The sequence below is a fragment of the Carya illinoinensis genome, chromosome 4 (assembly GCF_018687715.1).
Source record: "Carya illinoinensis cultivar Pawnee chromosome 4, C.illinoinensisPawnee_v1, whole genome shotgun sequence".
NCBI lineage: Eukaryota > Viridiplantae > Streptophyta > Magnoliopsida > Fagales > Juglandaceae > Carya > Carya illinoinensis.
Window position 1 is genome coordinate 12793356 of NC_056755.1, and position 24910 is coordinate 12818265.

At 33.1% G+C, this 24910-nt stretch overlaps 2 protein-coding genes and 1 long non-coding RNA gene across 10 annotated transcripts; 1 reads left to right on the top strand and 2 right to left on the bottom strand.

Moving 5' to 3' along the window:
* Positions 1 to 276: 276 nt before the first annotated feature.
* Positions 277 to 3571, top strand: LOC122307268 (protein FAR1-RELATED SEQUENCE 5-like). Of its 5 annotated transcripts, XR_006241714.1 has the most exons (4): positions 299 to 501; positions 686 to 1980; positions 2778 to 2917; positions 3159 to 3571. XR_006241714.1 is itself a non-coding variant. In XM_043120034.1 (3 exons), the coding sequence occupies exons 2-3, from the start codon at positions 1221 to 1223 to the stop codon at positions 3176 to 3178; spliced, it is 780 nt and encodes a 259-aa protein (XP_042975968.1). In that variant the 5' UTR covers positions 299 to 501; positions 686 to 1220; the 3' UTR covers positions 3179 to 3571. The 5 variants fall into 5 exon arrangements, 1 of the variants encoding a protein (XP_042975968.1); XR_006241713.1 differs by having other exon boundaries at positions 297 to 501; positions 686 to 2917; XR_006241715.1 differs by lacking the exon at positions 686 to 1980 and having other exon boundaries at positions 298 to 501.
* A 2248-nt stretch (positions 3572 to 5819) lies between these two features.
* LOC122307271 lies at positions 5820 to 9261 on the bottom strand. Of its 2 annotated transcripts, none has more exons than XR_006241718.1 (3): positions 7507 to 9261; positions 7295 to 7421; positions 5820 to 6035 (listed from the first exon to the last, which is right to left on the bottom strand). It is a non-coding gene; the product is annotated as an uncharacterized LOC122307271 (long non-coding RNA). The 2 variants fall into 2 exon arrangements; XR_006241717.1 differs by having other exon boundaries at positions 7291 to 7421; positions 7507 to 9256.
* Positions 9262 to 11219: 1958 nt separating this feature from the next.
* On the bottom strand, positions 11220 to 17875 carry LOC122307918 (protein SCAI-like). 3 transcript variants are annotated; one of them, XM_043121047.1, is made up of 10 exons: positions 17059 to 17875; positions 15288 to 15494; positions 14926 to 15168; positions 14125 to 14191; positions 13845 to 14039; positions 13593 to 13684; positions 12634 to 12816; positions 12411 to 12547; positions 12152 to 12270; positions 11220 to 12004 (listed from the first exon to the last, which is right to left on the bottom strand). In XM_043121047.1, the coding sequence occupies exons 1-10, from the start codon at positions 17554 to 17556 to the stop codon at positions 11799 to 11801; spliced, it is 1947 nt and encodes a 648-aa protein (XP_042976981.1). In that variant the 5' UTR covers positions 17557 to 17875; the 3' UTR covers positions 11220 to 11798. The 3 variants fall into 3 exon arrangements, 2 of the variants coding, with proteins under 2 accessions (XP_042976981.1, XP_042976982.1); XM_043121048.1 differs by lacking the exon at positions 12152 to 12270 and having other exon boundaries at positions 17059 to 17873; XR_006241859.1 differs by lacking the exons at positions 11220 to 12004; positions 12152 to 12270 and having other exon boundaries at positions 13589 to 13684; positions 17059 to 17874.
* Positions 17876 to 24910: the final 7035 nt, after the last annotated feature.

The following is a 24910-nucleotide window of genomic DNA, read 5'->3' on the forward strand; positions in this document are numbered from 1 at the left end:
AACGGATAGAATTTAGTATCCGTGTGTTTTCTCTGTACGGAATCAAACGGTGGATGGGGGCATAACTTGTGTTTTCTCGACTGGAATGGACGGTAAGGATGTTGTTTAAGAGCTTGGACGCGGATTGTGCGCAATGAATATCCTTTTCCTATTGGTCGAAGCAACTTAACTCTTTTTCTGGTTTGCCTAAGGCCTTTTAGGAACCCATTCATAAAAAAAATAATAAAAAAAAAAAAAAAAAAAACTATTTTTCGGGTTTTTGTTTTTTCAAAATAATAAATATTTTTTAAAAGAAAAGGTTGGCTCAAACGTCGTGGTTTAACTGGTTTGTATAGTTTGTGTACGGGTCGGGCCCAGTGGGCCAGTGGCAGAGTCGCGCATGTACACACTGAGACAGCGAGACAGAGAGGGGATGCGGAGGTAAAGTGGTGGCAAGATCGCTATTTCGAAAAAGGAAGGAGCACGGAGCTTCTGCAGTAAGAGCCAAACCCCAAGTCCAAGGTTCGTTCCTTCTTTCTCTACAATCCTTTCCTTTTATGTTTCTCTAGGTACAAGCTGAATCTTTTCATTTTTTTCAACAAGACAACATGGGTCTTCCCCAGTAGATCTTTTCTTTTACAAAACCGGTTCTTTTCTCAAACCTCAAAGAACCACTCTGATTTCGATTCCCATCTCTGTGAGGCAGAACAACCCGCAGAGGTCTTGCTGACAATGGTGATACCCGGTTGAAGAATTTTGCACCGGATTTGGAGATTCATGAGGTTTTGCACCAACATTCTGTCGATTTTGATGAAAATGGGGATGCCCAGTTGGATAGTTTTGCGTCTGGGGATGTGGTTTCGGGAACTCGGGGGAATCGTGTGATGCTAAGTGGGATAGTTTAACTGCCGGGAAGGGAAATGGTGATGCTCGGATTGAAGCTATTGGTTTTGGGGATGGAGAGGGGAGGGTTATGAGATTAATGTGGAAGAGTTGGAGAATCTGTTGTCTCTTTTACAAAGTAGTGTTGATGGGTCTTCGGAGTCGAGTCTTGATGACATGAGTTTGACCCGAAATAAGGAATTTGTGGTGAAAGTGCTTGGAATGCCACTTGTTTCGGGCCAGAATGTGATTAGATTTTCCAACTGGGGTATGAAGGAGAACCCGAATTTCAGGCAACACGAGCTCAAAATAAGTTTATTCTCACTTTGAATGAGTTTAGTCTACCAACAAAAAAAATAATGTCGATGATGAATAAAAAATCAGATAGTGACTTTAATATTGGTTGCATTGGTAAGGATGTGGAAAATTTTTTAAGAAACAAAAGAAAAAAATTATTTGCAGCGGGAGATGCACAAAGGCTATATGCTTATTTTTTCGATAGACAATGTAAAGAACTTGGATTTGTGTATTCTATGCAAGTTGATAAGAATGGATGTATAGAAAGTTGTTTTTGGACAGATGCAAGGTCAAGAGCTGCATATCAATACTTTGGGGATATTGTAACTTTTGATACCACGTATTTGACGAACATCTATAATATGCCATTTGTGTCATTTTCTGGAATTAACCATCATCACCAAATCATAATGTTTGGTTGTGCCTTATTGGTTAATGAAACAGTAGAATCTTATATATGGTTATTGAGAACATGGCAAGAAGTAATGTTTGGGAAGGCTCCTAAAACTTTAATTACTGATGACAACAAGGTGATGGCAAAGGCTATTGCAGAGGTACTCCCAAATACAGCTCATAGGTTGTGTTTATGGCATATTTTACAAAAGTGTTCAGAACATTTAGCCCATATATATAACAAATTTCCAGACTTTCAAAAAAATTTTCGTCATTGTATCTATGAGACAATCACGATTGATGAGTTTGAGGAAGAATGGACTTCAATATTGGTCAAGTATGTGTTAGTAGATAACACTTGGCTGCAAAATCTTTACCGTCGACGGGATATGTGGGTTCCAGCTTACTTGCGAAGAACATTTTGTGCTGGTATGTCAACAACTCAAAAGAATGAAAGCATGAACAAATTTTTTAAGAATTATGCTTGTTCAAGTACTATGTTGAGTGACTTTGTGCATCAATATGAGAAATCCTTAGATGCATGTTATTTTAAAGAGAAAAAAAAAGATATGCGAACAAAATCTACACGGGCAATATTGAAAACATGTTACAAAATTGAAGAAGAGGCGGTCTTAGTCTATACAAGAAAATCTTTTATGATTTTTCAATATGAGCTTTTCAATAGTCAACGATACAAGTCAACCAAATTTCAAAAGGATGGTGAAAGCAAGACATATGGAGTGACACTTCATGGTGAAGAAACCCCTATATATTATGTGACATTGGAGAGTGGACAAGAGAAGACAACATGCACATGCCACATGTATGAGTTTATGGAAATTATTTGTAGGCATATTCTATGTGTCTTTGGCAAGAAATCCAAATTAGATATGCTACCACAACATTATATTCTAAAGAGATGGACAGTCAATGCTAAAAATCGAGTCATTCTCGAAATACCAATTTCTGAAGCACATGTAACGACATAGGATGATCCTACTATGAGGAAAAGCAAGTCAATGATGCAATTTTATGAGATTTTAGAACTTGGGTCACAGTCAATACAAAAATTCAACTACCTCTCTCATGCCTTAGACAAGATCCATAAGGAGTTACTTTTAACTAAAGATACTCAAGAAAACAGTTTAGAAAGTGGAGATATGTCAACCAATAATTCTGCAATGTTAAAAAGTCAGGTTGTATTAAATTTTTCACAAACAATACAGGATCCTCCACGGGTGCCAACAAAAGGACGATCAAAATCTTTGCAGACAAAGAATCCAAAAAAGACTCAACCAGCAAAGAAAAGACATTGTAGTATTTGTAAGAACGAGGGACATGCTAAGAATAATTGTCCTTTAGTGAGGTATACAGTCAATACAAAATTTTTTTAGTTCTATATGCTTTAATTTGAGAACTTATTTCATGTGTTTTATTTGTGTTTTGTTGTAGGGATCTTAGGCATATGACTGACAATATATCTCAGAACTTAGATCTTTAGTTTTACATTAGTTTTACATTGTATGTAATATTTGTATTAATTTCTTTTTTATGTTACGGTGATAATTTTTTAACAAACTATAATTGATTTTATTTTTATTTTATAGGACATGATTGTTGGAGTTAGATGGTAAAGCTTTTGCATTCTGGATGAGTTTTGGCTTATGTTACAGTGCATAAAGAAGGATGCATTGCTCGTCAACTTATTTTGTGATGCATTCTGGATGAGTTTTGGCTTATGTTACAGTGAATAAAGAAGGATATATTGCTCGTCAACTTATTTTGTGATATTGTGGAGCAGGTTGTATTGCTCATCAACTTATTTTGTGATATTGTGGAGTGAATGAGATTTTATATGACTTAATTGGTGATTTTATGGAACTTGTTATTTTTATGGAGTGAATTCAATTTTATACTTTTTAGGTTGTGTAGTGAATGAGATTTTATGGAACTTATTTGATTTTATAGAACCTATGATTTCATTTTGTGGAGTGGATGAGATTGTATGTCTTTTATGCTATGGAGTTCATGAGCAGAATACAGCAACTAGATTTTATGTTTGTGGAGTTCTTGACCTTAGAGGATAGGCAATGGGTCTAAAATAGTACTTCAATGTGATCTTTTGGCCATAATATGGACTTTTAAATAGATTAATCTACATTAGATTAGTTATATTAAATTTTAAATAATAATATAAATTATTTATTTTAATAATATTTGATAAGTTTTTTTTTAATATTTTATAAATACATTTCATATATTAATTATTAAAAAATAAAATTATTATTTTTTAATTATTTTTTTCCTTAACTTAATTATTTAATAAAAAATAACTGTAAAGTGAGGAGAAAGGGGAAGAACTTTGAAGTGATAAAAGGGGACGGGGAAAACATCACTATGAAGAAACTAGAAAAGAAAAAAAAAAAGCTTATGTTCCAATGGGGACAAGCCAAGGGAAAGAGCGAGCATGAGGTAGAGAAATGATAAAATATTCTTTTAGTTTGTATTAGTAGTTCACCAAAACATGAAGAGAAGTTAACATTTACTATAGTATAAATTTCAGATTTAAAAAATTTAATTAGACCAATATAGATATTTTTTGAAATATTTATCTTTAATTTAGATTTGCATTGGGCAATGGCCTCAATGCTCATGGCTGTCAGTTAGCATCTTGTTTACCAAAGTCAGCGTCATAACTTGTCCTGGTGATGGCTCCAAGTGAGGCAAAAGAGAGCTGCCTTCAAAATAAGCCTTTCCCGTTCAAAATCAATTCCAATTGCTCTTAAAAGATTTAACGGACAAAAAAAAAAAAAAAAAATCACATATCAGAGAGGGCCTATTAAAACGGAGAAATATAATGAGTATGAGAAGAAACAGCAACTAGATAAATGGAAATGAGCATATTAAAAAAAGAAATAAAAAAGTAATAATAATTATAAAACTAACACCAGCCCTTTTGACAAGTGGAATGAGATATAAAATTCTCATCTTATTTTATTATTATAATTTTTTTAAATTTTTACATAAAATATAATAAATAATTTAATTTTCTCAAATCTCAATTCAACTATTTCAAATCTTAAAACAATAATAATATTAAATATTTTAAAATTTTATTTAAAATCAAAAATTTTCATCTCACTATTCAAACCTACCCTAATTTCCATAGTCAAAACAGTGTCAACACACAAAATAATTGTTTTAACATGAAAAATCTACATTACAAAAAGTGACTTAATGATTACACTAGTCTTAGCAATAACTGAAATACATTATTTTTTCTCATATATATAAAAGTTACAACAAAATTCACAATAAAAACAACCATGACAAGAATAGCACTTTCAAGGTTTTCTTTGTACTTCTTCTCCATGGCTTATAATTTGGCTTTTTTGATCTTTACATGTTCATCATATATCCTACCGTTCTTTTATTGAGCTAACTTCAACGGCATCTTACAGCATGTGTTTTGTTCAATTTGAAGATCAATTCTTTCAAAAAAAATCACATTATTTATTGTTCTTATAGTTGGAATAATTATAAAATCTTCTACCAACACTAGTATCATTGCCAGAAATATATAGCTTCGATGAAATGTCACAGTAGCAAAAAGGTCTCTCAAAACTAGCCATATCTTTCACTCTTGCAATCCAAGAACTTGAACTAGAATGAGAACTTGAACTTTTTATTTACTGGAAAATAGATAAAATATGTTCTAAACATGTTACAATTGAAACAGAAACTCAGGTATATACAGAAAAACAAATGATTATTATCCTTCCACACAGTGAATACACACAATTCCATATGTCCCTGGCCAAAAATTGCAGCTTTACAAGTTCTGGAACTAATTTGTTGTTGACATTATTAGGGGTGTTCAACCGGGTACCGGACCGGGTATCCGGGTATACCCGCCCCGGAACCCGGGTTCTAAATCCGGACCGGGTTCCGGCCCGAATATACCCGGTTATGACCACGGGCCGAAACCCGGTTTAATCCGGGTTTTAGTAACCCGGAAATCCGGGTACCGGGTTTTACCCAGTTTTTTTTTTTTTTTTTTTTTTTTAAAGTCTGTTTTAGAAGCAGATTTTTTTAAAATAAAAACCTATATTTATATGAAAATGTTGAAAAGCATAATTCTCTTGTATTTATTTGAAAAATTAACAAAAGTGTGGAAAATCATACTTTTGTATAAAAGATTATATTATATAAAAGGTTTTTCTAATTCATTAAAAAGCATAATACTAACATTTCCAAAATATTAAAAATATATAAAAATGAAAAACTAAAATGCATGCAATCCATTACATATTACATTATTTTGTTATTTACACATTATATTACAATACAAAATACAAAACTACAAGATTTGAATTAAAAAATAATTCCAACAAGTAGCAACTTCAAGTAGCAATTTCGAGTGATCTGTCTTTTGGCCTTAATTGATTTGCCTAGCATTCCTCCCCCATGAATTGGTCTTATAGCTGAAACAATGGACAAGAAAAATAATAACTTGAACAATAGAGAAGAAAAAACAAAAGAAATTTGTAGATATATCAAGGCTTTCCAAATAAGAAATTTGCAAGGGCAAGCACAACTCTCATAAAATACTTTTACTTGAGGTTCAACCTAGAAACGAAGAAAAATAACCCACCTAATCAAGAACAAGCAACATTTAACTTTCATCACAACAGCAAAATCATAAGAAAAAGCCAAAACACTCAAAACAGATGACTGGACTTTTATGCAAGATTATTTGGTTTTGTTCTTTAATAAGAGATCACATACCCCACCAGTTTTGAAATAAGAAAAATTCAAAACACTCAATTCCTTAACATCCAATGCTCCACATTCAATAGCAAATTTAAACATCCAATGCTCCACATTCATTATCAAAGCAAATTTACTCAACTTTGAACCATGGATAAGGATGAATCCAAGATTTTTTTTTCCCTTTTTTAGAGACCTAATTATACTTGAGTTTTTCTACTGATCAGCAGTCCTACAATACCACACACTTGTGACCAAAAGGCATGCATATGCAAAAGAGACTTCATAGGGCTCTAGAAAAGGACATAAAAGAAATTATTTACTGAACTTTCATAGGCATGAACGTGGTCAGCAAATACGAAATCAACTCTATAACAGACAAACCATCTCTCAAAGACAGCTCGCATACTTTCACCTTCCATATTATGTGCATTATAATTGTGACAAATATATATCTTGCAAGCAACAAAAAGTCTAAGCCCTTCATATTAGGGATTGAAACGTACAGCAAGTTGACAAGTTCTTAATTAATTAAGGCGACTATATACGATACTAATTAAATTACCTTATTTTTCACACCCAAATGCTTAGTTTAATATCAACGGTATTTTATACTTCTATACAAGGCCTTGGGTTCAGGCATTTCATCAAGAACAAGTAGGAATCTTTATCTACCAAACAAAAAGCTGTATTACTAGGAACAGAATAATCAAAAGAAAAAGGCTCAAAAACTATTTAAAAAAAAAAAAAAAACTACTTCTCGTCCAAGAGTTTCACACCTGCAACCTATTTTCATTCATCAATATAACAGAAAGATTCCCAAACATATGCAGTTACAGACACAGATCCTTGGCAAATATAGCATACAGATCAAATATAACCCAGAAAATCCACTGCATGCCCAAATCATCACATACCCACTCAAAGTCACCAAAAAGAGAACAAAAAAACAGAGAAAAAAAAACATACCCACCGATGAAGAAAACCTAGACAGAGCACCCAACACTTGTGCATCCCCAAACAGAAATCAAAGGATTTCCCCCTTTGTTAGATCTCCCCGATAGCCACCAGCATCTAGTAGTTTGGGACCCTCTGCAAATCTAGAAAAAGAAAAAGAAAACGCTGGAGTGATTAGCATCTACTACATCGGAGATCTTTTTTTTTCTGGTTCAAAGAGTATCTTACCTTTTTCTTTTCTTCGATCGGCACTGAGGGAGGAAAGGGAGGCCATCTTGATTCTTGTCTTCGATCGGCAGTGAGAGAGGGAGGCTAGGGTTTCTTCGGATTGAGAGAGAGAGAGACAGAGAGAGGTGCACGAAAATGAGAATGGGTTCGGCTGGGAGACGAGTAGGTTTCACTTTTCATTTTGTACAAAACCGGTACCCGGTGTCTTAAAACATAAACCGCATTTCAAACCGGATCGGGACCGCATATACCCGGTTTTTCAGAATACGGGTTTCAGTCCGGATTTAATCCGGGCCGAAACCCGTAACCGGATATCCGGTTATCCGGGTTCCGGACTGGGCCGGGTAAAACCCGGCCCATATGAACACCCCTGGACATTATCAACCTGAAATAGGCATTAGCATCAGTGTGAAAGCAACTGCGAATAATATATTGCCAACTCCAATTCTTCGGATGCTTAGGTCTATGCTAAGAGGCTCTCCCAATCCGTCAAGTTAGGAAAAGGTCAGGGACAAGACAAGAAATGGGGCATCTTGTGAGTTCTAGCCCTTCTTTTTTTTTTTTTTTTTTTAAAAAAAAAAAAAAACGAAACCACCAGTTTATGACAGCTAGTTTATTTGTTCCTCACATGACTGAAACTACCAGTTTGTGAATCCAAATGTATGAAGGAAATGTTGTAGTTACATGCATGAAAAATCCTCTGCTGAAACAGAAGACCATAACAAACAATTAAATGTGTTTTTTCTTTTTGGTGGGTTTTGTTGGGATCCTTCAGGGAAAGAGGGGCAAAATTAAACTGCTGATGCAAGAGAACGATAATGGTCCAAGCAGCTATATTTTGAAGGTTACATGGTAATATATATTATATATTGTCTGACATAAAACACCTATTTGTATATGCTTTTCCTAGAGCAAAGCACTGGCAAACACGAATAATTTTTTTTATTAAAGAAATTAAAGAAAAAATTCATGACAAAAATTCCATCAACATGTAACCATAAAATGGAAAACGAGGAAAAAAGAAGGTTGCCTACTGTACTAAAATGCTTACACGCTACCACCAAGGCATAGCTTACAATAAATTTAACAAGAAGAACCAGCATAAAACCTTTTACATGGGTAACGACGAACAAATTCTGACATGTTAAACAGACGTGCCAGAGATTCAAGAGCTCATAAGAACATTAAATCAAACACCTATACCTCAATTCAACCCTTTGCAAAAGGAAAGGTGTAAAAGAAGAGCTTTTAAGACTTATAAAGAGATTTGGGTCTCTTCGCTTCTTTTCAGACAATGGAAATAACACATATTGATCCCAAGAATATTTTTTCGTATAAATTAATAATTACAATAAAACAAAAACCATCATCATTTGTTAAGAGACGCCTAAGGAGAGGGGCAAGCCTACGTTTTGCATGCGCCAGATCGATGGGAGATAGGAGCTCGCGAGGGTGGTGTCGATGGGATCTAGGAATCTGGCGTCAATGACCATAGAATGCGACATCAATGGTAATTACAATGAAGTTCACAGCATAAATGGGTGAAGATGTTCACAGTGTCGATGGGAGAGACGTTCACGGCATTGAGGGGCGAAGGATTTTCTAAGTACTTGATGAGAGAGAGACGAGGGTGAGGGACAGAGGGAGGGATATGCGTTTCGAGGGGGTGAGGGAGCTGGGTTCGGTGCGGTGCGGTCCCATTCCTGGTCTAATGGGTGGGCTGGCAGAAGCATATTGGAGGGTATTTTCAGCCATTTTCAGCATTTGGCAAATCTAAATTTTAGCTAAATGTAAAAAAAGCTTTTACATTAGACTACCTAAAAGTCTAAAAGTCAACATTTGAGCTACAGTAAATTAAGAGAATTTTCTATTATTAAAAATTTACTTTTCAACTTTTATCTAATTATTTTATTCTTTTCATCAACCTCTCTCTCTTTATCACATTGAAATAAATTAGCATATTAAAATAAATCATACAAGTATTACATTGAAATAAATTACCACATTTTATTTTTTAATTAAATTATTAATTAATATAAAGTGTATTTGTAAAATATAAAAAAAAATAATCAAATATTATTAAAATATATAATATTATATTATTATTTTACATTTAAGATGAATAGTCTAATGTAGACTTATTTAGCTAAAAATTGATGTTATGATCAAAATGTGAGATTCTAGTTAAATTTTCGACTTGCCAATGCTCTTAATGGACTAATCTTTTAAAAAATATTCTTAAAAGAAAACCGTAAGATAGATGCGAAAAAAATGAATTACAGTTTAGACCAATTCTGGTAGATTTTAGAAGCTGTGACAGCCCGTAAAGGTAACACATTTATCTCTTTTCAACCATAAAAATCATATCTGAAAGATCTAATGGTGGCAAGTTTGGTGATCTGGCAAGTGTGTCGAGAAGAGCTGCCGGAAGGGATGGCACATGAAGACCATGAGCATATGTGGGTGGTGCGTGAGAATCACGCGTGGTGATTTTTACAAAACTATCACTTTTCTCCTAACGATTTTTGACTTACGAATTTGCTTAAATAAAACTAAGCAGAAGAAACATTTATAGACAAAGTGAACAAATGAAGGAATGAGAGAATAAGAAGGAGGAGAACCCTTCCAGCGAAAATCAGATTGAAGCCCTTGGTTTTTTATGAGAGAGAGAGAGAGAGAGAAAGAGAGAGGCGCCTAGAGTTATAATGTTTTACTAGATTGTGAGAAATGAGAAAAAAAAATGAATAAAAATGTTATAAAATTAAAATAATGTTAAAATATTATTTTTATTTTTATTTTTTTAAAATTCGAAAAAGTTGTAATGATTAAATAATGTTTAAATGAAAAAATTCAAAATTTGAAAGAATTTTACTACATACAAGCAAAGTCGCGTACTAATCTGCGTACCAATACTAATTTTTTCATACTTAAAAGTTAAATTAGTACTGTTTTCAATCAAATCTAATTTTTAACCAATCACAATAAATTAGTGCACATATTAGTGCACAAGTATGCTTGCAACTAAACTTTTCCTAAATGAGTTTAGCTTGCGAGAGGGTAAAATTGTGGAATATTCAAATGTTTTTCTTTCTTTTTAATAGGAAGACTGTATTTATCAATAAATCAAATCCTCTTTTAAGACCAAGAAATATAAGTGAACCGTCTCTATTTGCTTGATTAAAATATGAATGTTATTAGCGTTTGTGAACTGGAATTGGCTTATTGTTTTCGTGCTGTTGGAGACCACCGAGCTTACTTATATAGTCTGTAATTCTCGTAATCGGAGTGATATTTGTATGTTTTGACATCATCACATGTATGGAATATTACCTTGCTAGCCGTTTTGGAAAAACTGCTGCTTTCAACCTAAAAAGAGAGCTTTGTATTGGCAAATGCCTACCCAGTTTACTGAGGTTGGACAATGTAGTTATGCATCTCGCTTTGAGCTACGCATAATAATTGCCACAAGCAAGCAAGATTTGCTTAGTTTATGGGTTGATCTTAATTCGAAAGCCATTGAAACGATGGTTGTTCATATGGTTTGGGAGTAGCAGCTACTCTGGTGTCCTCGGCATCATTCATTTATGCCATATGAAGAATTATGGGTAGAAGCCAATCCTTAAATAAAATTTTCATGCAACATCATTAAGATTTGCTTAATGCATGAACATTTTTGCTACCCAAAAAAACAAGTTTCAGTCAACTTCTAACAATTTGGAATATCCACCCAGGAAGGGATAATTTATAATCATTGGTAGATTCCATCACATATCCGATTGACAGCAATGCCCAACAAGATACATTACTATGTGTCCTAGAACATTTGCAAAACCTACGCTGAAAGAGAATGAAGAATAATCCAACACCTGCGGCATGAACAATTAGAACTAAATCGAAAGCCTCTAGCAATGCTCAGACAAAACCTACAAATCATCCCCCCAAATCACCATACAAATTCAGCACTGTTGAAACAGCGGGGGGTTGCACATAGGCACGATAAAACATGCAGAAGAAGCCTCACTCGGACATATAGAGTATGCTTGCGTAACATTTTTTTTTTTTTTGAACAAATGAAAAATTATTTTGGGGTTTAAATCATGTGTGAAGAAAACTAAAAAACAAATCTTGATATGCAAATATGGAAATACCTCTAAACCGCCAGCTAAAGCTCCCCTTAACTAATTATATTCCTCCTAAAATCTCCCCTCTCGTATATGTATTCAAATGGTAACTAACCCAATTAAACTGCAGAAGCTATCAACGCCTGAAGGCTGCAATATAACTTTACAAGCTTACTTTGATGTGTGGTCATCACATGTCATCAAAGTGAAAATAGTCAGCAACCCTGAAGTGCTTTGCAAGCCGGATGACAGAAGACCGCACGACTTCAGAATTTGGAGAGACAGAACTGGGCAGATGGGGTAGGCAAGCAGGTAGATATTGATCACTATCTTCTGAAGGGCAGAATAATAAAAGCACAGATTGGCAGAATATGAATCTGGAGAAAACCAACAGGATATGACCATCCATCAAGTTAATTAAAAAAAATATAACACGATTCAATTCTGCAGATATTGTAATTGTCTTTTCATTATGGAGGTGGCCTTCTAAATTATTATAAGGTTTTGATGACGTTCAACCTTACCCAGCAAGGTCCCTCGCCCATGGACGGTAAACCCCGATACACAACTCCACCCACCAGAACCATGTACTAAATAATCCAAGGGAACTCCTAACAGGGAATCCAACCTAGAATGTCTGACTCTGCACCCCGATGGGTCACAAATGATTATAAGGTCAAGTTCAGTTAGGTCGGGTTGTAGGTCCCATTGGACCAATAATGAGCATAACAAATAATAAATAATAATAGATGCTACTTTGCTCAAAATGAAAGAAAAAAATACCTTAGAATAAGCCGTCTAATAAATGGATCATTTAAAACTTGTGCCCAGACAATATCCATGCTAGCTGATTTACAAAGTATGACTTCCCACTCAGCGAAGGCAGTGGAGAGTATGTTATCCGCATCATTGTAAACATCCTAAAAATAAAGCCTCATTAACACATTGGAAGAACTAGAATATAACGAAATTGAACAAATTTTAAAAAATTCAGCAATTAACTTACTGCATCAGTATCAGAAGAAGAGAGCCCAACCATTTGGCAAAATGCTGGTAGAGGAGCAGTCAAGAAAAAGGTAAACTGACTTCCATTTTGTGATAAATCAACATTCGAGGGGTTCTTGAATGCTGGTCTCAAAGGTGAAAGGAGTAGAGCAGCTGGCTCTCCCCTTTCTGCACCATGTAAAACCTGCAGATCATTAATGTATCAGTAACATGGAACTTAGAAGCAACTTTAGAGAAATAAGAATCAGATGTACTCATGCATGAGTACAATTAATTGCTCATTTAAATATTGCAATGAAGAAACACTATATGTTGGATAAAGGTATATGCTGATACAATTAAAAGGAACCTTAAAAGATCAGTGTGTTACAATTTATCTTGGCATATACCAAATGTAAGGGGAAAAAAATGCAATGCTTGAATAAATGTTCCAGGAGAGAATGAAATGGTAGAAATATTCTATTGGCTTTGGACGTACTTTTTCCATGAATTTTATCCCCAAACATTTCCTTCAGTGAAGGGGTTCTCCAAATGTCATTAACATAATTGTAGTTAAAACATCAAGTTCAACTAAATTCTGTAAAATAAGTTAACAGTTGAACAATGCTTGTGGGGATGGGTTATAAGGAGTGGTGGCGGTACTATTGGAAGCCTTTCAATGAAAATCACGCAACTCAATTTGGTTGTAAACTTTACTCAGTCATATGGGCAAAAATAAGACCTACAAAAATATGGAGCAATGGCACCATATCAACCCAGTGGACGTCCCTTGGGTTAAATTCTAAATCCCAGTCTTAACATTTCAAAACTTACTCCAATATTGAATGTAGTGTAGTTATTATAATAACCACAAATTTTCATCATGACTTTAAAGCAGCAAAACCAGATTTAGAACATATATACTTATCTAGAATAAAGCACTAAGCCTATCAAATCATATAAAAGTTTTGACAAACCTGCCTTGAATGCATGGCTATTATCACTATCAATAATCAAGAAAAGAGGTCTACGGGTAAAAGGAATGATATCACCAGGGTAGAGATTATTTGAACCTGAAAAATCAAAAACAAACTACGTTAGTACACGGATGGTATGGGGATTATGCCACTCATAAATGGAATAGAAACTAAATAGGACTTAAATTAACAGGTTCTATGCACAAATGCTTCAAAAACATAACAGGCAGAGAATGCATTCAATATAGGTACCTACCACAATGTCCTCTTGAACCAAACCATAGACAACTATCATAATAGCCACTTGACTCTCCCTTGTGATTAACACTCGGTTCAGACATATAGCTATTGTGCTCTTGAGAGAACTGAGAAGTTACTTTGTTTTTTGAAGATTTCCGTGATCCACTGGAGCTTTCCATCTGAGCAATATTACTACTAGGACCAGCCTTCCCTGCATGGATAATCATGAAGGTAACTAATCCAGGATAACAAGAGCCATTAAGTTATTATTGTGGTTACATAAAACTGACAAAAACCTGAGGCCGATAGATATAGTAGCATAACACCATCTGGAGGGAGCTCCTCAGAAATTGTAGCCATAACCTGCCCATGCATCACTAAGTTAAAAGCAGCCTTACTAATGAAAAGGCCATGAGAGAAGGAAGGATAAGTTCTTTTTGCAAGATTGATTACTGACTCAACGAACACACTACTGATGTGGAAGTTTGCCACATCAATTAGTGTAAAAAAATATGTTTTTAAATTTGTTTATTATTAACGTGGTCCCCACAGTAAGCGGTGTGTTAGCACACTGGATTGTAAGCAGAAGAACTCTATAAGATAGCTACCTACAAATGAAAGTTGGTTCAACGAGGTTGGGACTAACACAATGCTGAGATACGAACTCTTGGATACTAGAACATGGAGTACCAATGCAAAAAGGTTGATAGCATCTGTTTTCACAGGATAGTATCCACACTGACACGACACCCCCCCCCCCCCCCCCTTCTCTCTCTCCCCCCTCAAGAAAAAGCAGAGACAAAACATTGTGTTTAAGGGCACTCCATATAGATTTTACGCCTTGAGATATGATATCCAAATGAGCTTCATTACTAGAAGAGCCTATATAAGCAACTAAACCAAGCAACGAGGCCACCTAGAGATAAATAAGCACTCCAACATGACTTCTCTTCTGATCACCAGACTAAAGCCTTAATAGAATTTTCAATTTTCTACCGATCCAGAAGTATAAGCAACAGTTTAGTTGACCAGGAGAAACCATGCAGGTAAATAAGTGATCACAGTATAAACAATTAAGTAATGCCTTAAAAACTCACCGCTATCAAATGTGCAACAGATGGTCGGTAGAGAATAGCTTTCCTTGGATTTGGAGTTAAGTTTGGATCAGTCATGTCTGCATTCAAATTTATATTGATCAATCCAGATGCTCCAGAATGATCAATTGAGGTGCCATTCCCATTTGATTCAACTGGCCGCTTTTGATAGAGAGATCCACTTGGCTCCCATTCCAAACATTGTAGCATTCTAAAAGTATCCAAAGTAAGTTCAGCAAATTTGACCTGAATATAACAAGACGTGAATGTTTGTAAGATTTTCCTACTGCAGGAATTAATTAATGACCCATCTAGTATAGATGATCTCTAATCAAGAAAAATACATTTAAACATGACTTATTAACCTCATTTTGGTGATAGCTTGTCAGCAGTGCATCTTGAAACTTTAGGACCTTCTTTGCATGGAAGCAAGTCACATATGGAAGAGAAGCAGGATGCAAATCAAACATAGCACAATAACGCAAAGGTCTAACATCCATAAATGTCGAATCAACTTTCACGAAGTGGACAACTTCTTGCACTACTTGCTTCCATTCTTTGAAGTTAGTTTCCTGACATGAGAGTATAAATGCCCTTAAGCATGTCAGTATAATACTGGAAAGTAGTATCATTTGATAGCTATCTAGAAAGATCAAATTCTAATTAAATATTTTAAACTAAACCGGTGAAATTTAGGAGGAATCAACGATGTCCATGGTGATATTCATGTAAATAGACTACCAAGAGATATACATTTAAAGACTCATTTTAATACTCCTAATCTATTAAATTAATAATTCATCAAGTCACATGCATCCAGTTAAACATTTTAAATCACCAAAGGTTTATTTTCAGAAAGTAAATTTTAATAGCTTGATTTATGAAAACCTGTTAATAAGTGGAAGGCGAATATTGTCTTGTAAAAAGAGCAAATATTCAACCGTCCTGCTTTCGCTTATACACATTTTTTGCCGTTTAGGCGACCCATGGAGCACGGTATTAAACAGTCCATCCAGCTAAGCTTTTTCTGGATTAAACTTCTGCGATACCTATTCTCTAATTTCTTGATGTTGGTGCCATGTTAGTTTTTCCAAGAAACAGCAGTCACCCATTAGTTTTACATCACTGTCAGAAGTAACAAATTAGAGCACCCACAGACTTGCAGACAAAGACGAGACTTCCTTTTTATTTCTGTTTTCTTCTTGCCCCTTTCTCTTTACCCCTTCCTCTGTGTGGGTTAGTCACCCCGTCAACCAAGCAAATCTACTATACAGATCAGTTTAATACATGGCAACTCGCTATTTAAGCCACATTTGGGCCAATAACGGAACAGCCATACTTTCAATAAGCATTAGTTCACACTATAACATAACTTTATCATCTTACATCAACTATAACACAACTTTACAGCTCAGGATTTGGTCATACAGTTCATCTATAGACAATAGAAAAAGGTAATATCTATTAATTTCAAATTTATAAGTCATATTCTGTTATTCACGTTAGAAAAGAGCATAACATGAACATACGAAAGGTACTGCCAGTCCAGATTCCATAATCTATATATCTTAGCTATCACGACAGCTCAAATAGCATCGTCTCACTTCTAACCGAATCTGGATTGCAGACATAAACCTTTGAAAATTTGGATAAAATATAAATTATTACTTAAAATTTCTTGAAAGATCCTTGCACAATTTAAACTATTTTCTTTCTCTAAGAGTTCTAAAGTATTAACCATCCTCCGTGCTCCTAACTTCTAAGACGTTGTTTGGGTGTTGAGAAATTGAGGAAAATAAATGAGAAACTGAAACCACGCACTTCTTATAATCTCTTGAATAATAAAGGAAAATGTAAAAGCGCCTTGCAAAAGTTTGTATACATATTGAGTTAGAAAAAAAACTTTGACAAGTAGAAATTGGAGAACAAGGCAACTCGAATTACTCCGAATTATTTAATCCATTTTCCCAGCAACCAAACAAATCCAAGTGCGAGTAAATAGAACCAATTCCGTTAAATTTCACAATATATAAAGAAGAAGAGAATATAAAGAAAGAAAGAAGATAAAAAGTCATACGAAAGTTAAGCTCCAAATTCACAAAATCCTCGTATGGCTACTATAAACGAATAAATTACCCGAAAAGCAGCTTTGCTATCCTCGACAACAGCCTTAAACCGGTCCACGAGAGCCTTCACCATGTCGGTCCTTTTCAAAATCAAGGAGACTTGTAAAAACCTGGCGTAGAACCTCAGTTCCTTGAACCTCACCCCGACGTCCTTGCTGTAGCCTTTGGATTCCTCGAAATACCTCCGACTGAGAATCGCTTCGTAGAAGATGTAGGCCTCGACCAAGAACCTGGCCTCGCTGGTCCGCATGTACTGGGAAAAGTAGAGCTGGCCGATCCGGCTGGCGATCTCGCCAATTTCCCAGCGGTTAAGGCCGGACTTGAGAAGGTCCCCCCGGTGCTCTTGCTGGTACTTCCAGAGGCGTGTGTACGCCTTGAACACTTTGTGGAAGTAGTGGTGGCTCGTCACCCGTCCGTACGCAGGTACGTCCCGGACCCTTGCGAACTTTCGGTCCGCGCCCTCCACGAGCGCCCGGAAGGTCTGCCGAACGACGTCGTTCTCAGCCATGTCGTGCCCAAACCAAAAAAAAAAAAATCAATCCTCCGAACCGTATTGGTTTCCTCTCGCGGCCATTGGCAAACGAGGAAGTCTTGGAAGAAAGCGAAAACACCACACAGAGAGAGAGAGAGAGAGAGAGAGTGGTGGACTTTCTGCAATGAGATATTGGATGATTTGACAGTGGGACGACGGGGAAAACCCGTACTTGCTGCTATCCGATTCCTGCTACAAATAGAGTGCTCTCCTGCTCCTGTCTCCTCCCGGCGGGTGTTGTTGCTGTGGTACACGCAAGTACGCCTTCCTGGGCATTCCTTACCGTTGGATGCGTTTTTGGCTCTATAATACTATTATCCTATATGATTCTATTTTCCCCCTTTTCTGAACTTTTTATTTGCAATAAATTTATCACTTTCTTTTTTCTTCTTGGACATCGAAACCAATCAAAAGAAAACATCATAAATTACATTTTACATCTTTCCATTATTATTTTTTCTTAATTTACACATTAAATTGTCAAAACTGATAACTAACATATTAAGTAATCAATAAAAAAATTAGTCATGTAGAGATCTTAATAAAATAAATTCACAAATTGATATATTTTGATATTATACGTTAAATTATAAAATTACTTTTATTGTAAAATAAATATAACGTATCAGATGAAGTTATGTCAATTTATAAATTTACTTTTATAATTTTTTTGTGATTTTAGCATTCTCAATAATCAATAGTTGACAAATAAAATTTGGCCATTAGTGATTAATCTTGAATGATTGTGCAAATTGACAAATCGGTACATGGTTTCAATTGTCAAAATTGTTAGTTTATGACATAGTAAAAAATGATGGTGGTTTGTAATTATAAGTTTTGGTGATTTAACATATATATTAGGAAAAAATAATTGACACTTCAAGGATACAACATAATCCAAATACGAAAATATTTCATGATATAATTCGATGATAAAAGATTAAGTAGTTATAATTGATAGTCTTTATGCTAAAATATAAGATATCATGCCCTAATTCCCTCGACCTTGATCGAGGTTCTCTGTGGGATCATATGAGAATGGATTGTTTTTTGAGTTGTATTTAAATGTTGAGTTAATTTCAGATGATTTGAGTTAATAAATAATAATATTTTACTAATTATATTAAGATGTGTTTAAATGTAAATAAAATATTGAGATGATTAATATATGTGTTTGAACCTATAAAATATGTTGAGATAAGTTTTACTTTTTTTTATAGAAAATTAAAAGGTAGTAAATTCTATTAATATGATCAATTTGAGATGATTTGAGATACAAACAAACGTAATCTTAACGTTTACAAAATGGGAGGACCATGCGTTGGTAATTAGAATTAGTATATTAAAAGGAAGGGAGAGGATTATTCTCTTGTATTTTGGAGTATTTCGAAGCGAAATTGTCGCTAGTGTTTTATACAAGAGTGCTGCTACAGTTACCGAAACTTTTCTTTCGAATACTCATATAATTAGTCTATATTTTTTTGTAATTTTTGATTTTATTTTCATTTATTTTTTTATACCCTTAAATATTTTTTTAAAATAAAAAAAAATTCACAACATCATTAAAAAAATTTACTTAATCGCTAAAGAAATAAAAAAAAAAAAAAAAAAGGTCAAAAGTATAGACCCAAATCATTTTCCTTTACACAAACTCACGAAGCAATAAAAACGATATCATACTACCACTCGATCGAAAAGAGAAAACAGAAAAGACCACGAAAGCAAAAGACAACAAAAGGCAAACGGGGACAAAAACAAAAACCACAGTCCTCCCAAACTAAATATAAGAATCCCATGTGGCAAATGCATTACAATCATGCTATTATATTTATACATCTATAGGCAGAGACAGCTGCAAAGCTATTTGTACTTATGGTCAAAGTGTTTTTTCCAAAATGTATATACAATTATTGAATGAAATTATTTCTTTTTTTCAGTCCGGGAATAGACACTGACACTAGTTTTCATAATGCCACTAACAATTTCCCGTTCATCGAGGTGTAGGGTGTAATTATTCATCCATTATTTAATTTTAGGAGGATAATTTCGAAACAAGTTAGGTAGATGTATTTTAAAATAAAAATATTTTTATAATTTAACGTATTATATTAATTTATATTAATTAATAAATTTATTTTTATATAATATTTCTATTGTTAAAGTATTTCTAATATATTATTATTCTATACACCATTTGTTGTTATCTTAATTAGCCTTGCAACCCGAGTTAAAAATAACGAGTCTATACCTAGTCCGACTTGACCTGGACACCACTATTTAAGGTGCTAACCTGATCCGAATTGATTTATTAAAACAAAAATTGAGTCAAATCCGTATGAGCTAATTTGATCTTTTTTTTAAAAAAAGAAAAAGAAAAATACATATATATATATATATATATATGAAAATAGTGTTCTTTCTTCTTCATCGCGAAGGGACCTTGTTTGTACGTATTTTCTACATATGAAACGACACTCACTTCATCATGTGGGATGGAGCAGTTCCAATACCTAATCCTCAGAATGTGCAAAATTCACCTCATAATGAGAAAGATAACTTTCATTTCCCTCCCTTCAAATTCCCCCAACAACCACATAGCAAATGTATACACAATCAAAAAATAAAAGTCCCAACAACAAGCAAAATCACTGGATACCATCGACCTTGATCATGATGAAAGTCTGTTTCATATTTTTCTTCCTTGAAGGCTTTTGGGTTGCTTCTCTAAAAAGTGAGCTGGTTTTTCCATATGATTTTTTTACCTAGTTTTATTTTTTTTTCTGAAGAGGAAGATCAACAATTATGGCCGGAGGTAGCGGTTGCGATGGTGGGGGAAGATGAGGAGGAATAGCACATGAGAAATCCAATTCTAGAGTGAGTGGCAGCGGATGTAGTAGAAGTTGCGAAGTGAAAGAGGTGCTGGACGGCTACAAGCTCATTTCTCTACCCGAGCTACTATTTTCCCCTTACAGAGTTTATTCCCTACTTGTGCTACCATTTCTCCACCCTCACGGGTTTTAAACAGATTCAATATCTTCAAGCTGTAGAACGACATTGATGCCCACATGGTACTTGGAATCTTGGAGGCTAGGGTTTGAAAGAACTGACAAATTGTTTTTATTAGTCTGTTTAACACCAAAACTCAAACCCATTGTTTTTAATGGATTGGTAAACCGATCGCCGGTAACCCGTCATATTTCGGTTTGGGTCAGTCGGGTTTCCGAGTTATATGCACATGTGTAATCTTAATGTCATTTGATTTTGGTTAGCATAAATTATGTTCATAACGTGACTTGATATTATATATTAGATTATTAAATCTTTTTCCTGTAAAATAGATAGATATTGTGACATTAGTTTGTAAACTCTATTGACAAAAAAATTAAGAAAAAAATGTAAAATAGATGTAACCGGCCTTAGTTTTTCGTAACCAATCAACGATCAAGTAATAAGAAAATGACTGCCACAAAGGCAGTTAGTTCAAGGTCATGGAGTTGTTGAAGCGATGGAGAACCACTTCAGAAAAGGGTGTGTTTCTACCACTCGCATGTTCCGTAGATTCATTGTTTGATAATTGATATGATCTTTACTAGGATTCCTTGAGGGTTACAACTTTTTTTTTTTTTTAAACAAAGTGATGGTTTCATGCGGCTAGTTTTTTAAAATTGGGCGTGTTTTTAATGTAAATTTTTTCAAATATTTTTTAAATATATTAATATTTTAAAGATTACCAATATATTAATAATCATTTTTTAATTATTAAATAAAATATAAAATATAAAATTAAATGAACAAACTCATATCACATAATATTATTTTCTTAATATATATATATATATATAAATTGTCCAAGTCGTATAAGTTGGCTGCCTTTTGGTAAGTACAGGTCGGCACAACCACCATGTGATCTGGCTGTGCATCATTCTCTGTATTAACCGAAAGATATTTGGACAACCACCAAATGGGCCTAAACGTGATGCTGATATCTTCTTACATATCTCAGTCTTTTGTTCTGTTTGGAGAATATATTATATTTTGTACTAATACGATCATTCCTCCATGTTCTGCTGCCATTTTCTGTTGAATGTAGGTGGCTAATCTTAAAGGGAATATATAAATAAATAAATATATATATATATACATTTGATCAATTCTTTTTTCTTGGGCAATACACCAACTCCCAAGTTCACTTTAATAACGATCTATTACAATTTTTAATTCAAATATTTTTTACAATTTAAAAGAGTGAGAAATATTTTATCCATAAAGAGATCTAAATTCACAATCTGACTGGTATTGGTATAGAATGTTAAATTGTAAATTTACTTTTATTCTAAAATAGGTCTAATACATTATAATATTAGTAGTGGTTTCAACAAATTTTAACCAAAATTTAACTAAAAAATTCACTTTTACAAATTTTAGTTTGTTACTTTTTACAATATTAAATAAGAGACTCAACAAATCTATCACTATTCTATTAAAATATTGGTTTTGAACTTTTCATTATTTTAGTTATAATTGTAATTTGAATATTAATTTGCTATTAACAAATTACATATTAATTCTCTAACGTTTATATCATTTTAAGATAAAATTTTCTAATGGTTTTTTTCTTACAATGACCATATGTTTTCAACTGATATATAATTTTATTTAAGTTTATTGTTATATTTAAATATTTCTTCATTATTCTTTCCAAATCTATCAATATTTATTCCAAAGTTACAACTTTCAATACTGGTTGTTAGAATCAACCATGCATTTTCTTCTTGAACTGAGAGTCTAAGACCAAAGTAGTGAAAAAATGTTATTATTTTATTTTAAAAATAATATTTAGTTAGCCAGATTTGGTCAGCGAAATAGTCTTGAACTATAATAAATGTTTATTTGTTGAGATTATTATAATAATTTATTATGTACTTTAGCTAAATTTTAATTTTATTGAGTTGATTACAAATATTCTCGTATAAAGATGTGTCAATTTATATATTTATTTTTATGAAATAATATGTATACATGTGTTTTTAAATTATAAAAATATGTTTAAATAAATAAATTATAAACAATCTCAATCACCAAAATATGAGTGAGCCCGGTGTCTTGCCTTTGCTGCCCAAGCAAGCAAGGTATCCCTGACCCAAGTGTCTTAGCTTTGTTGCAGTAAGAAAGGTATCTGTTGACATTGTTGGCAAATAATTGTACAACCATTAGAATTGGACCCACTTCAGACTATCATTATGTGAAATCCACGAAGGTCAATTATTGGGAAAGAAAAAATAAAGGACAATGCTATCTCCACGTAAGATTCTTATATAGAATCCTCACCGATAGGCTTAACTTTTTTTTTTTTTTCTTTACTTTTTTTCTTTTCTACTTTTTTTTTCAACATTCTTTTAAAGTATTTAAATATTTAAAAAAAAATAAAAAATTCATAAATTCATTTAAAAACAAATCCTTCATCATTAAGGAAAAATTAAAAAATTAAAAAAAAATGCATTTCGGTAAAAAAGTTTACGTGGAAATAATATTATTTCCCAAAAATAAAAGAAATCTTGCATCTGTGAATGCCAAAATTAGACTGTAGCCACTCCAATGCGGCACAGAAAAAGATGCCAAAAGTTGTAATCTGTGAAATAAAGGGTTCGTTCAATAATAACAGTTATATTATTATTATTATTATTATTATTATTATTATTATTGTATTTTTAAAAATTTATAAAAATTTATTTTTTATTACTTTCTCATTTTTTTTAAACATATCACATAAAATTATATTAGTTTATAATTTTTTTTTTATAAATATAACACTTTTTATTAATTAATGAAGTAAATAAATTTAGTTGTATGTAACATCATACGAATTTCTTGCATTTATGAAATGGATATAAAGATAAAGCTGAACTTTATTTCAAGGCTCCAAGCATGGCTTTGTCATATTTTCCTATTTTCTATGGACGTGATTTTCTTTTGCTTTCTTAGGTAGAAGCTTTTCCTATTTATTATTAATATTGCGTCCTTTTTCTGAAATCTGGACTTGTCATTTCATTTAATATATTAAACGAATGAGTAAGTGCTACATAATTATTTAAAAATATAATTATTTAAAAATAGTAAAATTTATTATTAAAAAATTAATTTATTTTACATGTAAGTCTCGTAGTTACTTATTTTTTTCAAAAAGTTTACGCATCACTTACATATTCACGATTGTAAATATCATTTCTCTTTTATTTTGAGATCCATCACAGATTAATACTACTTATCTATTTTATCATCATGTTTCTACCATCTCATAATGTGGCATTCAATAAATAGAGGCTGTTTATTATGTTTCTTTTAATATCACGTTAAGAAATATTAAAATGATGATGGAAAAAAATAAAGTTGAGAATTAAGTTTTTCATTTTTACTTCATTATATTAGTAGAAAAAGGTCAAAACACTAATAATTTTTAAAATAATTTAACGTGGCAAGGTTTCACATTAGCGGTACGTTTAGTGTGTCACTAAACAAGTTTGCAAATATATTTATTCAAACTAAAGACAAATATAAGATAAATCATCTAGGTTCTTACTAGAGATCAAAATATTAGTAGCGACACAAAGGTGTGGCTAAGGTGCGGTGTGCATAGTGAGATGAAATTGAATGGTTTTAGATGAAAATTGAATAAAATATTATTTTTTAATATTATTATTATTGTGAGATTTGAAAAAATTGAATTGTCTATTTTACTTTATATAAAAATATGAAAAAAATTATAATGATAAAATTAGATGAGATGAGATGAAACATATTCACCATCTAAATGGGCCAGGGCAATGGTCCATTCATGTAAAGATAAACAAACTAAGGAATAGAACGGAATGGACATGCACCAAAGGAAGTGGAAAGCTTTCTTTAGTCTTGTTGTATGGGAGATTGAGAATCTTCCAAAGCATTCCCGTTTGAGGAAGTTCAAAAAGCGATAGTTCCAAATAAGAAAGGAAAAACAAAAGAAGAGCCACCTGACCTGACCTACAAATGATGAATGGAGGGAATTAAAGAAGTGGATGGATGTTTCATGGCAGTGTGGGTCTTGTGGCCCAAATAAGAAATGTCACTGAAAACCTCACCGTAGTGCCGCATATGTTGTTTTAATTTTGAGTAATCCTATATTTAGCTATAAATATTGTGAATTTTTTTTTAAAAAGAAGACTAAATGATATATATCACGCTCTAATTTTATTTTTATTATAAAATTATTCAGTAGTAATAAATGTGTCACATCTTATATAATTTTTTTATATAAATATTGTATTTATCAACTTTTTTTAAAAAAATATACTAG

What these genes read in the sequence shown, in the direction of transcription:
- LOC122307918 (XM_043121047.1), bottom strand. Translation starts at nt 17,556, where the DNA reads ATGGCTGAGAACGACGTCGTTCGGCAGACCTTCCGGGCGCTCGTGGAG. An exon ending in ATAATAGCCATGCATTCAAG is followed by an intron (nt 12,817 to 13,592) that starts GCAGGTTTGTCA and finishes AATGATCTGCAG; the next exon opens with GTTTTACATGGTGCAGAAAG. An exon ending in CTTCTTCTGATACTGATGCA is followed by an intron (nt 12,548 to 12,633) that starts GTAAGTTAATTG and finishes CTTTATTTTTAG; the next exon opens with GATGTTTACAATGATGCGGA.
- LOC122307268 (XM_043120034.1), top strand. Translation starts at nt 1,221, where the DNA reads ATGTCGATGATGAATAAAAAATCAGATAGTGACTTTAATATTGGTTGC. An exon ending in GCGAAGAACATTTTGTGCTG is followed by an intron (nt 1,981 to 3,158) that starts GTATGTCAACAA and finishes TTTATTTTATAG; the next exon opens with GACATGATTGTTGGAGTTAG.